This window comes from Talaromyces atroroseus, assembly GCF_001907595.1.
Source record: "Talaromyces atroroseus strain IBT 11181 chromosome Unknown scaffold_12, whole genome shotgun sequence".
In the NCBI taxonomy this organism is placed as follows: Eukaryota; Fungi; Ascomycota; class Eurotiomycetes; order Eurotiales; family Trichocomaceae; genus Talaromyces; species Talaromyces atroroseus.
Genome location: NW_017971444.1, coordinates 673,454 through 688,760, shown reverse-complemented (window position 1 = coordinate 688,760; position 15,307 = coordinate 673,454). Strand labels below are relative to the sequence as shown.

General features: G+C 49.4%; 5 protein-coding genes across 5 annotated transcripts; 1 reads left to right on the top strand and 4 right to left on the bottom strand.

Annotated features, from left to right (window-relative positions):
• Window positions 1-612: 612 nt before the first annotated feature.
• Window positions 613-6,160, bottom strand: UA08_07914 (Cytokinesis protein sepA; the record flags this gene model as incomplete). Its single annotated transcript, XM_020262817.1, has 3 exons — window positions 613-1,392; window positions 1,459-4,873; window positions 4,935-6,160. 3 exons carry the CDS (start codon window positions 6,158-6,160, stop codon window positions 613-615), a joined length of 5,421 nt encoding a protein of 1,806 aa, XP_020117060.1.
• A 1,053-nt stretch (window positions 6,161-7,213) lies between these two features.
• Window positions 7,214-7,782, top strand: UA08_07913 (hypothetical protein; the record flags this gene model as incomplete). The annotated part of the gene is made up of 2 exons (XM_020262816.1): window positions 7,214-7,234; window positions 7,297-7,782. The coding sequence occupies 2 exons, from the start codon at window positions 7,214-7,216 to the stop codon at window positions 7,780-7,782; spliced, it is 507 nt and encodes a 168-aa protein (XP_020117061.1).
• A 254-nt stretch (window positions 7,783-8,036) lies between these two features.
• UA08_07912 (hypothetical protein) lies at window positions 8,037-9,395 on the bottom strand (the record flags this gene model as incomplete). The annotated part of the gene is made up of 6 exons (XM_020262815.1): window positions 8,037-8,173; window positions 8,241-8,695; window positions 8,757-8,883; window positions 8,994-9,037; window positions 9,096-9,264; window positions 9,323-9,395. 6 exons carry the CDS (start codon window positions 9,393-9,395, stop codon window positions 8,037-8,039), a joined length of 1,005 nt encoding a protein of 334 aa, XP_020117062.1.
• A 1,848-nt stretch (window positions 9,396-11,243) lies between these two features.
• On the bottom strand, window positions 11,244-13,647 carry UA08_07911 (Homoaconitase, mitochondrial; the record flags this gene model as incomplete). Its single annotated transcript, XM_020262814.1, has 2 exons — window positions 11,244-12,917; window positions 12,973-13,647. 2 exons carry the CDS (start codon window positions 13,645-13,647, stop codon window positions 11,244-11,246), a joined length of 2,349 nt encoding a protein of 782 aa, XP_020117063.1.
• Window positions 13,648-14,000: 353 nt separating this feature from the next.
• On the bottom strand, window positions 14,001-15,101 carry UA08_07910 (hypothetical protein; the record flags this gene model as incomplete). The annotated part of the gene is made up of 1 exon (XM_020262813.1): window positions 14,001-15,101. One exon carries the CDS (start codon window positions 15,099-15,101, stop codon window positions 14,001-14,003), a length of 1,101 nt encoding a protein of 366 aa, XP_020117064.1.
• Window positions 15,102-15,307: the final 206 nt, after the last annotated feature.

Here is a 15,307-nt window from a genome sequence, read left to right as displayed (position 1 = left end):
ATTTGCATACTTTTCTTTTTCTTATTATTTACTTCCACTTCTACCTGTTGTGTTGGTATCTATATCGACCGATCAATCTTCATACATCTTTCTTTCAACTGGTTTATAAGTCCTAATTATATGTATGAAGAAACAAAATCCAATTTAACGATTCAATCAAACAAACAATCAATCAATCAATACATTGACAAAAAAAAAAAAAAAAAGAGGAGGGAAATAGTTACGCTCGTCCAAACTCCATATGCAATTGATTCATGCAGCAACACAATCAAGAGGGTAAAGGTAAATGTGAAGGTAAGATAACATGCACAGCTTACATACATTGCTATCAATGTTGTAATGATAATAAAAAAAGATAAAATAAAGTAAATAACATGGCAATTCCTTCCCCCCCTTTTTTTCAGTGAACCTCTCGGCATGTAAAGTGTTGATGTACAGGAAGAAAGGAGGATTCTTAGAACAAGGGGGGTAAGTAAGTTACTTGGGTAATCGTTATTATCTCATCTCATCTCATCTCATTCTATGTCAAATGGGTATTTGTTTTTTTCTTCTTCTCCGAGATGAAGAGAAAGACAGACAGACAGACAGGGGGTGAGAGTGGATATTATTCTATTAGTCGGAGATTTCAACGGGTCTGTCAGGTGATGATCCTTCTTCTGGGATAGTAGGATCGGGTGTTTGCTCTTGCGTCTCAGCTTGGTCAACTGTTGATTCGGATATTACGATGGCTGGTGTGGTGGTGTTGGTGGTAGTGGTAGATTCAGTTTCGTCGGCTTCATGCTCAGGGACAGGCGACTCTACCACCGATGGGAGAGATCCATCTGCACTATCTTTACTGCCACTGGCTGTATTGCGAGACCTCATGCGCATTCTCCGTGCTCGTCGTTCATCTTCAGCGCTTTCCCTTCGCCTTCGAGCGCGCTCCTCATCTGTGTCTGTGTTACTCCGTAATCCTTGCAAGAGATTGGCGGCTCGATCGGCGATGTCTTCGCCCTCGGATACTTGGGGTGATTCCGTGCCATTGGCGCCGGCATCATGTGGCGCGAGATGCTCGCTATCGTTGCTGACAATTGTTGATTCGCCCTCTCCTTCTCCATCGGCTTCTGCCCCCATGCCGTGGAGATTGGGCATTCGTTGTCCAGAGGCAACTCTCACTTGGTGTCTTTCTTTCAACCGTGCTCGTCGACGTCTATCACGCTGATCTCGAGCTTGAGGAGCTGCAGCACGTAGCTTCTCTAATAATGAGTCCATTGCACCGCTTGATGTCGGCGAAATGGGGCTGTCGGTGCCACTGCCATTAGCCAATGTTGCGGGATTGACCCGTTTACGGGCTAGTGAGTTCTCTAATCGTCTTCTGTTCTCTTCCAATGCGATATTCTTTTCCCTCGATTTCTATATCACAATTTTCATTAGCAACAATACACCTAAAGTCCAAAATCGAACAAATATAAAACTTACCTTCCACTCTTGTAAGAAAGAGGCAAGTTTGCTGAAAAAGTCACGCCGCGAGTTCTCATCCGTGTTGTCTTCACCGTAGAATGTCATGATGTCGTCAAACGTCTTTGCTAGGTCATCGAGTAAGATCTGCATCTGCTCGGCCTTCCGCCTTGCTTCTTTCATGCTCCGCTGGACTATTTGGCTAACCCTATCCTGCGGATGGAATTTCTTTGGGTCGCTCAAGTTGCCCGAGTCAAGACTCATCTGCACGTTTTTAATAGTACCGATATACTTGACGGCATCTTGGCGAAGATTGTCGATATTGAGTTTGTGAACCTTAGCCACACCACCAATTTCATCTTGGAATCCTTCCCATTCTGGATATTGAATGCGCACGATACGCTCCACCAGATCTGCGAATGTCGTCTCATTTTTATCATCTTTGACCATCCCCAAGCGTGCAAGAGAGCCCAGTTTGAAGCCCTGTGCTTGCTTATTGGCGTCGTTCATAAAGTTACCTATATCCAGAATCAAACCCAAGACATTCATGAGCGAGACTGAATCACGAAGAGAATCGCAGACTTTAGATACTTCCTGTATCTTGGACGTGATATGATCGTAGTCGGCCTCGTAACTACGCGTTAATGCCAGAGCGCGCATCCTGGATTTCCAATAATGATTAAGTTCAAAGGCTGTCTGCAGATAAATTTGGTCTTCACGAGTGAGCTCATTGATATCTTGCTCTCTCTCAGACGTTGCCGCATCTGCAACTGTCCAATCTTTGCTGTACGGTGCCATGAGCTTGGAAGTGTTCTCCGGAACGGTACAAAGATCGTCACGCTGCAGGAACTCCATGATGACATCGCTTTCTAATATTTCCTTGTCACAGTGGATAATCATACGCACTAACTCGTCCACGGGGGTCTGTGAGTGTTTGGCCAGAGCAACCTGGAAGGTCTTTGATAGTTCGTTGGAGATGATTTGCTTTTTGTCCTTGCGCATCTTTGCGGAGGTTCCGCCACCTAAAATCTTGGTCTCCTTAGCCATGAACAAACGCTCCACTTCGTCGAGAACACCCTTCTTAGCCAGTTCGGTGTACTTTTCTTCCTTGGCTTCATTCGTTGGGGCATGGCTAGCCCATACTGTGACTTGAGGAGTATCAATCTTATCCCAATGGAGAGCCTTGAGCTTCTTCTTAGGCCTGATTGAAGGCATGGAAACTGCTGGTGCATAAGATTGGTTTTGCGCTGACATATAATTGGCTCGCCATGCGCCGGCTATAGGAGCACCCGGAGGACCAGGAGGCGGTGGTGGAATACCAGGGCCCATAGGAGGAGGCGGAGGCGGAGGTACCATTCCGCTGAATCCTGGAGGAGGGGGAGGAGGTGGTGGAGGTGGGATACCACCAGCTGACAATGAAGGAGGCGGAGGAGGCGGAGGAGGCGGTATGCTTCCATTGATTCCTGGAGGAGGGGGTGGTGGAGGGGGAGGAGGAGGAATAGCACCAGCAGACAATGATGGAGGCGGCGGCGGCGGCGGTGGTGGTGGCGGAGGGGGTGGTGGTATAGCAGTAGGGGCTTCTTCTTTGACTTCTTCCACGACTTCAGGCTTTTCTTCAGGAGCCTGAGGTTTCTCTTCTTCAGCCGGTAAGCCTTCGGCTTCCTCATCTGAATCATACTTGCGAACCTTAGCGGCAATTTCTCCCAATAGCCCGGTGGCCTGCGCTGGGTCCATGCGCGGACGTCCATATCCCTCAAGCGTGACTTTTTCTGTGGTTTGCTCTTCTTCAGTTTCGGTCACTTCGGGTAGGTGTTGTTGTTTCTCATGGTCGGCCGAAGGAACCTTCTTGCGTGTGACTGATCCGAATGTGCTGTTGGTTAGGGTTTGGCGAGTCTTCTTTTCGAATTCTTCTTCTTGGACACCAGTACCGTCCATCTGTTCCCGAAGCTCACGCAGACGATCCGATGGACCATCTTGGTTCCAGACCTTGCCCTCAAGCTTGAATTGGGTCTTTGTTCGCTCAAGCTGGCGTTCAAGTCTCTCAAGCAACCTTTCGCGGTCTAGAATACCCCTCATCTGAGATGGATCAGTCTCTCCCAATTTCATCTCGGCTTGTTTCTTTGCATTGGAAGCAGCGATGTCCTGTGCATCTCGAAGCATGAGATACAACTCTCGCGTCTCCAACTCATTCCTCTGTAGTTCCTGTGCTCGAAGACGATGAACATCGTTAAGCTCGGATTTGAGAGACTCGTTTTGACGACGTTGCAATTCAAGAACACTGGTCTGCTCCTCGATCTGTTTTTGCAATTTCTTGACTAATCCATCAGCTCCAAGTTCGATTTGCGCTTTCATTTCATCACGTTCGGCAATGGCTGCTTCTGCGACTTGGCGTGCTTCCAACGATTCATCATAGGCATGCCTAGCCTCGGCGTCTGTATGCAATTTATCCAACAGATTCTGAACCGTAAATGTCAAACCTTGACGGAGGTCTAGGTCCGGCAGCCTACGATCCATAGCAACATAGCTCAACATTGCTTCAACCAGTTGAAACATACGCAATCCATCTTCTCCGGAGTTCTCTCTGATAAGAAGCATATGCTGCATTGCAGAAAGGAAGTAATCTGCGGCCCGAGTACCACTTAGCTTCGTGCTGATGGCATCTGTGATCTGAAGCGGATCGCTCATATCTTTCACCTCCCCCTCCATGCTATCCTTGACGCTGCTGCCCTCGCGCTGCAAGAGATCTTCGTAGTCGATAGCCTCATTTTCCCGGAAACGTTCAACCTGCTTGTCAATAACCTCATATTGAAATCCTTCCATCTTCGTCAGCAAGCGCTTGATTCCAGTAGATATAAACTGGGCGCGAATGTGACATCGTAATTGCAAATCGTCTTGGGCCGCATCCACGAGCATATTGATCAAAAACATCGTCGCGACAGCATATTCCATCAGTTGGTTCTCCATGCCTACACCTCCGCTGCGATACTCCTCGCTCGCACCGACAAGACTGCCCATCTTGCCACGGCCGTCGATCGTGACCTCGACAATGCGCATCCAGGCATCAAACCGGCCGGTTTCCCCTTGTTGGTTTTTGACATGGTCCATCGCCTGTAACACTCTCTGATGGCCTTGGCCATCCGCCCAATGACACAAGAAGGTGAGAACTTCACTGACCAGCCTCCGTGTTTGTAATCGAGGTGATAGCAGCGAGCTGACCAGAGCAACAAGGACTTGCTGATGAGCAAGAGCATCGTCGGCGCCATACTTGTTGTTCATCAACGCTTTCAAACATTTCGCGATATCGTATTCACGTTCGAGATCCTTGTCGGCAGACGATACTACGGGGCCGGGGCCTCCTGTCTTGCGACGATTTATTTTCATCAACACATTTGTCAGGGCAACCTGACCTTGTGCCTCAACAAAGGCTTTGACCCAACTACATAGTTATTAGCATCAAAAGAGTTCACGTCTGTGATAACGGAATATCAAACGCTTACCTAATAGGTTGTGTTCGCAGACTGACACTCAAACTTGCCAGTTGCTTCGACGTAATTGTATCATCCATAACCTTTTTCACATACCACTCGGGACTCCCCTCTTCATCGGCTCGGCCGATGACATTATGGGGGCTGATATCATAGCCATGTGTCAACCGGGAGTTATGGCGACGTTTCTGTTCACCCTGGAGCTCGGTCAATCGATCTTGATGTACGAGAGTCCATTTTTTGGAAGCGGGATATGCGAGCATCTGTCTTTTGGCTTGCTCTGGCAAATTTTGCCAGCCCCGCTTCTGCATCAACTCCAAAAACAGCTGATCGACCATCCGATCATCTTTTGGCCGCGATAAATACTCGCCCGGTGCAATAGCTGTGATTGATGGCGAAGGTGGAACGTGTGAAGAAGGCTGCTGAGATGTTGGCCATGATCCCTGAGTATTCGAATAGCGGCCCGAGCCGGAACCGCTTGGATATGTGGTGTTTCGCTCGCCGCCGGAATAGGAGGTAGTGAGAGTGCGGGAGGAATTGCTATCGGAAAAGTACGATGCTCGTGTGGCAGACGAAGACTGGGAAGAGTGAATGCTGGTCTGATCGAGTGAAGTTCTCGAGTTGGATGATGAGTCGCCAGAAGCGTAACCGAAGCCAGTATTCGCTGCGGAGCTACCTGGTCTCCCCCATTGTTGATACCTTGTGCCGCGATCCCCTGTAGAACTGCTCGTCATTGTTAAATTCGATGCGTGCGGAGGCGGCCGAGGACCGTTGATCTGGGCAGCAATAGAATTATGCGATGCTGTAGATTTCGAATCCCAGGCTGGATATTGATGAAAGTCGGCGCCGGATCTGCCGAGATGGTTTGGGGATGGTTCTCGATGAGCGCTTGAGTCTTGCTTAGGGAGATAGTCGACAGATATAGGAGTTCTTGCATCCGAGGGCATGCTATCAAAGGGGATGGAAGTGATTATGCCGGCGTTCGAACTGAGTGCGGCGGCGGCCACAGCATTGGTTTCGTCGGCGTCGAACGAACCGATAGAGCCTCTCGCTGAATAGCGCGAACTGCGTGAACCAGTTAGACTGCCAGAGATCGACTGTGTCTCTGCATTTATCGAGGCCGCATATCCGTCGGAGCGGTCATCGGCTTGCCTGTCCTTGTACAATTTTCTGCCGAAGAAAGATTTGCTGGCGGCACTCTGTCTCGGTTTGTCGGGAACGGGCGCTGTGGTGGGCATTTTGTTAGCGGCGGATGCTTAGAAGACAGCATGGGGCGTGTAATCAAGATGGCGCCCTGATCCCCTCGAATATCACATTCGCGTGCAAGGGCAGCAGCAGCACGGTGGAGGACGATGCCGAGAGCGGGATCGAAAAGATGATGCCTTTGCAGATGGACGAACGGAGGGCTTGCTTGTCATCGATCAACAAGCAAACCACGTCGAGTCAACAACTAATCCGGCACTTGGTTATTTACTTTGTTGCTAACTGGGTTAGTTCCTTGGGTTGAACTAGTGGACCTGGTGGACACTGTGGACGAGAGCGTACGGAGAACGGGAGCTCGACCGCAAAGGACAGCGGCAGACGAGGCTGGTGCAGGGCTCCGACTGTGGCTTTGTGAGGCCAACTCTGGCTGCAGCGAGGACGACAGCAGCAACAGGAGACTGCTGGACATGGATACTCCGATAGAGAGAGGGAGAGAGAGAGGGCACAAGCAGAGAGTGTTGTGCTCGTTGAGGGATTCCGTCAGTGCGACGCTGCCTTCTTTCGGGTTTAGCCTGCGCTGGCGGTCGGGCCAATCAGGCGGCGGCTGGCGAGCTTCTTCAGGGGCCGCTGGGCCAAGGCAGCCAATCAGAGGCCGCGGGAAGTCTGGGGGACGTCTCGAAGTGTCGGACCTTCACCCTAGACGATGTTTTGCAGGATAACTTTGTCTGAGGTCGCGAGATTGGGAGGTTGGCCTAGCTCTCTAGCCTTAGCATTAGCATCAACTATAATGTACAGCATCTATCATGCTAGTGACTTATCAGTTCGTATTGTCGTCTACTGTCTTGGGGGCAGCCGCTTCAGGAAGGCGGTAGGGCTATCAGCTTACGCACGTCCCGGGACGCCCCAAATCCTCCTGCGTAACCAACAATCGCAAGACATTGTTATGTCCTCTTTCAGGTCTCAGGCTTTGTTGTCCTTTTTCTCAATAGGAGGAAGCAGGCTTGCTTGATCAATGACCATGCTCTGAGTTCGCCGCCTCTTCAAATCACTTATAACGATAACTGACCACTCCACTGACTCCAGCAACCATGGGTTCGTCGCTGGACATGGTCAAGGCACGTTATATTGTGGAATATACCTGCGTCTTTCTATATAACTAATGTATGCGCAGACCCTCATCATCCCCGCTCTCATTTCCCTCGCCATATACCTCCTCTTCAGCTACCTCATCATACCCTTCTTCCGCCGCTACCGGCAACGCTATTCGCAATACCTGCCACTAAGCCGTATATCAGCGCACACTTTACCGCTCCGCGAGCGCATCGGCGATGCACTAATGCACTTCTTCCTGCCATCGACATGGCGCCTACGACGACACCAAGTAGTTGTTGGTACGGAGGGTGATGAATCCCCCGATGGTAATAGTCGTCATCGCCGCGACAATTCCGACTCTATAAGCATTTTTGACGAAGAAGGCGAGAATATGGCGGATATGAATTATATGTCGGAGGCGAGGAGGGAGGCACTGGAGGCGAGGCGGAGTACGAGTGATGCGCAAGTGAGGCTGGGTAGGGATCTGGAAGAGGGGTTTATGGATGATAGTGATGAGGAGGAGGAGGAGGAAGCGGTGGTGGATCATGGTGGGCGTGGACGATGAATATATCCCGTTTCGTATTGCATTTACGTTTGCATAGTGATGAATATATTTTTTCCCTTCTATTGTTCAATACGTGGCAGTCCTGCAATAGCTACTGGTATTCGGTTGAATGAATTGGTCAATCCGTTTGATTAGAATCAGAAACCCGGACAAGATACCTAAGGAAATCCGACTCTTTTTGCACCCCCTGGTGATATAGATATAGATAGGTAATTTCATTCATGATATTCATGTTTCATTCATTTCATTATTCATCAAAAAGTCATAGCCCCATTCATACTACCAAACGGATGATGATGATGCTGTTGGCCCGTTAGAGGAAATCCCAGATGCTGTTGCTGCTGAAGATCAATTGGGCGACTATGTGGTGCAAGGAAATAGGGATATTGGGCTGTGTACCATATTCGTTAGTCAGGTCATTGATATATAAGAATGAATGGGTATAAAGCTGAGCGTACCATTCATAAGCAAAGCACTCTCATCATACTGTTGTTCTAACCCTAGCGGATGTTGCTGTAAGTCATCGAGTTGTGATAGACCCGCGCATGTGCTGCTACAAGTGCTGTATGACGTTGTTGGTAGCGGGGGACTGAATAGTGCTTCTTCTAGAGGCAATTCCCAATAGGAATACGGAGAACTGGATGGCGCCGATACAGATCGTTCGTCGAGCTGTTGTTGATGATGATGTTGATGATTAGGACTATGATTGTTCACTTGCGAAGCATCAAGAGACGTGCCAATGACATTATGATGAACGAGGCCGATTCTCATTGCCGGTGGTGATGACGATGAAGAAGAGGATGACGGCGACGGTAATGAAGCAAGCTGTTCCGTCTGCGCTTGCTCTGGCTCTCTCTTGACTGTAGGGGATGCCGACGTCTTGTACTCCCTCTTTCTCTTGCGAGTAAGTTGTCTATGTCTGTGGAAGCCAGTCAGCTCTGCATCCGAGATATGAAGGTATACGACAAACACACCGATTCTTTGCATCAAGCCCTGTCCGGCCGGGGAAATAAGCATCGACAATCTGCTTCCAGGTCCGCCCGTATTCTCCGATGGCAAGAAGAAGGATGCGGTCTTCCTCGCGCGTCCATGGACTACGATCTATACCGGGGTCTAGCACGTCATTCCACCGCTTGAAGCACTCTAGCACGAAGGAAATGAGCTGACATTCACTCTCACACACGGACAACAAAAGAAGAGAGGGAACCTACGATCCCCATTCCTAGTTCCCACTACTTGTGCAACGCGAGACCAGCTGACAGTTCATGTAAGTCGGCGACCAAGCAGATGAGGTGGGTAGACGAGTTACTCACTGTGTACCGTGGCGATGGATGCCCATTTTCAGCAGATCGTCTTCGGTCTGTGACCATGGTCCCAGGTTCATGCTGGCAGAGACACGATAGTGCCATCGCTTACGGCAGTCTTTGTTATTCCGGCCGGGGAGGTATGAGGCGATGACGCGCCAGTCGACTTTGTCCTTTTCTACACGTTGTAAGCAATAAGCTGGAGGCGTGCTATGTAAAGAAAAAAAGAAGCTTACCACAAGCTTCGACTAGTCTTCTAAGAGTATTGTCTTCCTCTGTACTCCACAGATTGCGAGATCTGTTATTCATAGTGTCTTTCCTTGACGTGTGTTTATTTAACTATTGAATCAACAATAGAGGAGAAAAGTAGAAGTGAGGCGTAGCAGGTTCGAGTACCCAGGTAGATAGGTCTGGAGTACATCAGCCTTTCCGATTTGAGGTACCAGGGAAGAAAGAGGCTTGGAATCCAAAAAAGAAAGAAAAAGAAAAAGAAAACAAATTAAATCCAGAATAAACCACAGTTAAGTCCATTTATATATATATACCTATAAATCATAGAAATATACTGTCAGATTTTTGCCTCCAAGGCTGGCTGGCTGGCACGGGCATGCCGAAGCGTCAAGCCAAGGCCAATGGATGCAAGAGCCATGGGGATGGTATACATGTTCTTTGCTTTTTTCCCTGCTTTTACCCATTTTGTTTGCATAACGCGAATGGCAATGCCAATAAGGCTGAGCATACGCCAGTCAAGTCAGAGAGAGGGGAGAAACGCCTTTTCGGAGCAAATCAGAACAAGATCTAATCAAGGCCAAGGAAGGCCCCGGACCGGACAATATGGGGAGGAGGTCCAGTCAGCCTCAAAAACGAAAGGAAGCCGGGGGTGTCATTTGGCTGCTATGTGCCTAGGTAGCCGCCCTGAAGTAGGGCAAAATTAGCGAGCTGCTGTCATCAGCCTCGTATTCGTACGCTATTCGCTCGCCTGCTTTGCTGTCGCTTAATGAACGGCGCAGGTGGGTTGGCTTTTGGTGCCCAATGGCCAATAATCAATCAACGGGTTTCTTTGCTTTTTGTTTGTGTGCTGCTGCGCCGACCACAGACCCTCAGTCACTCACTGGTCATTGTGTCCTCGAGGCTCGCCCTGAAGAACAATGCATTGACTGATTGTATGGAACATGTACATGTATCGGTAATACGGGTATTGCGCCCCGCAGCACGGTAATTAAGGTTCTTTCCGCCAGATTCCCTCGTGGGGCCTTTCCACATGGAGTATATTCTAGTCCTCCCACTGCGTATAAACATAATTTATACGACAACTTTGCATTGCACAACTTGTATGTCGCACAAGCTGAGCAGGAGATCTCGCTTATAAAAAATCCCCGAACGGGGAAAAGAAAAGAAAACTCCGCGAGAGGAGAGAGGGAAAAGAAAAGAAAAAAGACGTCCATCCCGGTATGCTGGATCTTTAACAGGCCAGCCAAAGAAGTTGACAGCTCGCTTCTTCCTCCTAAATATAGCCACAGAGGAGAGGGGGAGAAAAAGAAAAGAGAATTATGAAAAGCCGAATTCTAGTTAGTACTCGAGGCTTGATACGTCGGTTGTAATTACCCCCCGGAGGCGGCGCTCGATCTGTTTTCCTATTCTTCTTCCTTTCTTTTCTGTCACACAAATCTGATTATTTCCTTAGGGATGGACTTTGCCACGCTGCGGGTGATCTACACGTAGGTACCTAACTAGTCGGATTATTATACTAGTGAGGTGGTTATTTCAAACGTACGAGGTAAGTTCTAGACCGGTGTCCTTTAAGGTTCGCCAGGGTGCAACGTACCTGGGCGATTCTCGGGGTTTGAAACCTTGTGCGTCTGCCTACGTCTATCCACGTACAATACAGTCGGACTATGTAGTATGTAATGCAGCCATGCTGATCAATACTGTGACAATAGGAGATGATAGATTACAAATTATGCATGTTTCGGCTCGGACTGGATACGTCTTAGGAGAGAGGCCGTACTCGCTGATGTATACGTACTACCTACGTACTATCATCTACGCATGATCTAGGGGACCAGTGAATGATAAACGGCGAATAAAATTGGTATCATAGATATATCAAAAATTCTTTAACAAAAATTACATGTACACAGTGTTCTTTTTTACTGTCTAGTCACTTTTGACCCCAATCGTGTCCTTCACCCAATTCTCCAATCCACCCTTGGCAATAATTTCCTGCACGTTAGGAGGCAATTCGCCGACCCGCTGCGTCCATGTCGTGCCATCTCGTTCCTTAACCTCGATCTGGCTACGACGCACGTCCCAAGTCAACGTCCACCCGGTTCGGAGGGTAAGATCACTGCCAGAACCAAAGCTCTCGCGAAGTCGCTCAATAAGGCGCGGCACCTCAAGTCCCATAAGCGCATTGTTGATGCTGTTACGCGAGAAAATGTTGCCAAAGCTGCCGGATACGACGAGCGGTATCTTCTTGGCAAGGATCGCTGTTGCGGCTTGTTCGCGAGAACTACCGCAGCCAAAGTTGAAGCCCGATACGAGAATATCGCCCTCCTTGGCGATAGATGAGAATGACGGATCGTAATTGGACATGCACACCTCTGCCATGGTCTCAACAGGCACATTATCCTGGTAAGTGTATTTTCCGGGGTAGATGCCGTCCGTGTTGATGTTGTCTGCATCGCAAAACACAATTTCGCCGGAGATTCTTTCGGGGAACCCAGGATACAACTCAGTCAAAGATTTGTTGTCCTCTTCTTTCTCTTGTCCCACTTGGCCTTCTTGGTTTTCGGAAACGCCGAATCTTTGCTCGCCATCCGCAATAAGGTCGTCGAGCTGTCCAATGACTTTCTCTAGAGCCTGCTCCGCAGTAAGCATCCGGTCTTCCTCTTTAATACCATCTCCCTCGCCCCGGATTACTCCAGTCCATCCCTCTGGCTGCTGGTACCAGCCAGGTCCCTTCAGAACACCAGATAATGCACTGGCAGCGACCACTTCGGGACTGCCAAGATAGGCTTTGGCTTCTGTGCTGCCCATGCGACCCTTGAAGTTGCGGTTGGATGCACTGATGCCAACCTCGCCAGGCTCAAGAAGGCCTTTGCCCAGTCCAATACATGGCCCACAACCAGAAGGAAGAGCCTCTGCACCAGCATCTATTAAGACCTGCCAGTCCCCAGCGTCTTCAGCAATTTGCTGTTCAGGCAGGGACGCAGCCGCAAGATAGAACTTGACTCCATCCGCAATCTTTGGTACTTGGCCGCCATTTGCTTCAGCTGCTTCTCGGAAGACTTGCGCAGCAGCCGCAATATCAGAAGCGCGCGAGTTTGTACACGAAACTAGGTAGGCCTTGTCGACTTTGATGTTCTGGGCTTCCAGCTCACCAATGGGTGTGGCTACCTTGACTGAATTCGGACCGGAGACATATGGTGACAGAGAGGACAAATCCAGGAAGATTTCCTTGGCATATTTGGCTCCCTTATCGGCCGCTAATGGATTCGCAAACAATTCTTCCAGTCGAGCATGAGTAAAGTTTTCTGCAGCAACGGTTTTATAGGGACCGTCAGCTAGGCCCATGGCTGCGGTAGTGGCCTTTCCTCGGAGCCAGCCCTTGAGCACATCATCAATAGGAAACAGTCCAGTTAGGGCTCCCCATTCTGTAGTCATGTTCGCAATTGTTAGACGATCGTCTACCCTAAGACTGCGCATCGTTTCTTCCGATCCTGTAAACTCAATGGCATGATTAAGCACGTCGTCTTTACCAAACAAATGGCAGAGAGCAACAATCACATCCTTTCCAGTTACCCCGACAGGTAGAACCCCAGTGAAATGCTGCCATGAACAATTAGCATAAATACATCAATCATGACTCTTACAGTATACGTACCACTCTTGCAATTTGCGGTACCTGCCACCAGGTGGTTGAAGTACTCCATATACTCGCAGCGTCGGTCCTCACAACCGGTGTACCAATAGCTCCAATTCCGCCATACATATTCGAATGCGAGTCTGAGGCGACCACCAGAGTGCCTGGCCAGGCATGTCCCTCCTCAACCATGATTTGATGTCCAATCCCGCGTTTAGAACCATACTGTTTCTTGACTTCATGGTGTTTGGCAAATTCTTCGATTTGGCGATACTTCTGCAGGTTTTTCTCGCTTTCGTTTTGAACGTCATGGTCCAAAGTCATGACTATTTGTTCGGGGTCGTTGATTTTGGAGGCACCGATCGACATGAATTTGAGCGCAACTGGCCAAGAGTTGTCATGGGTCATGCATCGGTACGGTCTTATTGTCACATAGTCGCCTGCCTTGACGAACTTGCCCTGGGGCAGTCCGACGGCGTATTTCTGGACAATTTTCTCTGTTAATGTCTGTGGGACAGACGGATTCGATTTCATTGAAGAGAGGATAGCAGAAAGCTCGGGGTTGTCTAATTGCGTCTGAAAAACATCCTGCGAGAAGGCGTGCCTCGACGATGCAAACGATCGAAGCTGGGCAGCAGCTCGCAGAGAGCGCTGTTGCAGCGTGACGCGCCTGCCCAGCGAAGCGAGGAAGGGCATTATCTGTGTATGCGTTGTGTTATTAGAGAGAGGCATCCAAGGAAAAGATTGAATACTGGAGAACCAGGTACTAACTAATTTCTGTTGTTGCGTCGACAAATAAAGTTGCGTGCAATTCCAATCAATAAATTTTCTGGGGAACGGAGCCGATCATGACTCAGCACGCCGCCCTTTTTTCCCGGTATCGGATCGTTCTTGCACCACCATCATAGAATTTCAAGTTACCTACGATAAAAGCCGAGTCATCTATAAATAATGGGGAAAGGATAATTAATAGAAGTGACCAAAAAAGATCCAACTCCGATGCTATGCATGTTGATATAAACATATATAAACAGGAAACAAAACAGCCATCAGAGCTTCCAAATCTCCCACTCTTTCAAGCCAAGTTGCTGGATGATACCCTTCACAGGTCCTTGTAGCTCGTATCCATGTGCCCAAATCTTGGGACCGGCCATATAGTTGATAAAGCCTTCCGGCCCAGAGACGATGATCATTTTCTTGTCGGCGCTTGAAGATTGTATAGATTCAATACATGCCTTTATCTCTTTCGTGCTGATAAAGGTATTTTCTTCGTCGACAAAATAATCCACCGTGATTTGGCCGGGGTACCGGGCCTTTAGTTCGTGCAGCTCACGAACTATAGCGCCTTGATTGACCGAGGACGTCAGCGAAGAAGAAGGCTCGGGTACCCTGGCTGGGCTACTTCGAAAAGGCCACCATGATGACTTTGGCGGCGCAGTTTTTGGCGTGTCGCTGATGCCCCCTGCGCAGTCTTCTCTTTTCCTATTAGCCCATAGGATGTGGATTTTTGGGCTCTTCCCCTGGATGGTGCGTCGCAACATGATGTAGGCAGCCTGCAGAGCTGGCGCAATGCCGGTGCCTCCGGCTATGAACAGAATGCCATTCACCTCTGGAGAGATCTCACATTCTACCTGAGGACCCCTCATCTCAATCCTCGATCCTTCTTGTAGACGGTGGAGATACCGGGACACTTCTCCGTGGGGATCCCGGCGTATCAGAAACCGCAACGATTCGGTTTGTGCCCCGTCGCGTTCTTCGCGCGGTGGAAGCGGGGTATAGTCTCGCCCGATTTGAAGTTGTGGTTGCTTGAACATGACACTCCATACCCCAGTCTGCCATGCCAGCTCGTATGTCTCGCGATTGTCTGCGGGCGATGCTGGTTCGACCGTGAAGATGGTATTTGTCGACGAAACCGGCTCTCGCGAGATCAGCTTATACCGGGCAAAGGACACTGGATTCAAGTGGGCGTCGAGAGGCTCCTGTCGCGATCTGACATATGCGCCAATTCCGGCAGCTGCCAACGTGACCGCGGCCAGGCGAACCCAAACCCGCCTTTTCGGGGGCGCTGCGACTGAAGAATAACGGCGCGCCGCGGTGGGAATGCTTACACTGGCGCTCTTCCACCGGGGACACGGACAGAGGACAGACATTGCGAACAGTTCATGCAAAAAGCCATGTTGCGACGAATGTTGATATTGTTGAGGTTTGACCGGAGCTAGCGCCATGCGGAGCCGTCCCACTGCATTGCTCGCTGTCATTGGATCGTGGGCCGATCATGATTTATCGTCGATGCCACTCCATAACTACTGCCAACCTGCTTGTTGCAACTTGCCCCTTGCCCCTTGCCACGACTCTA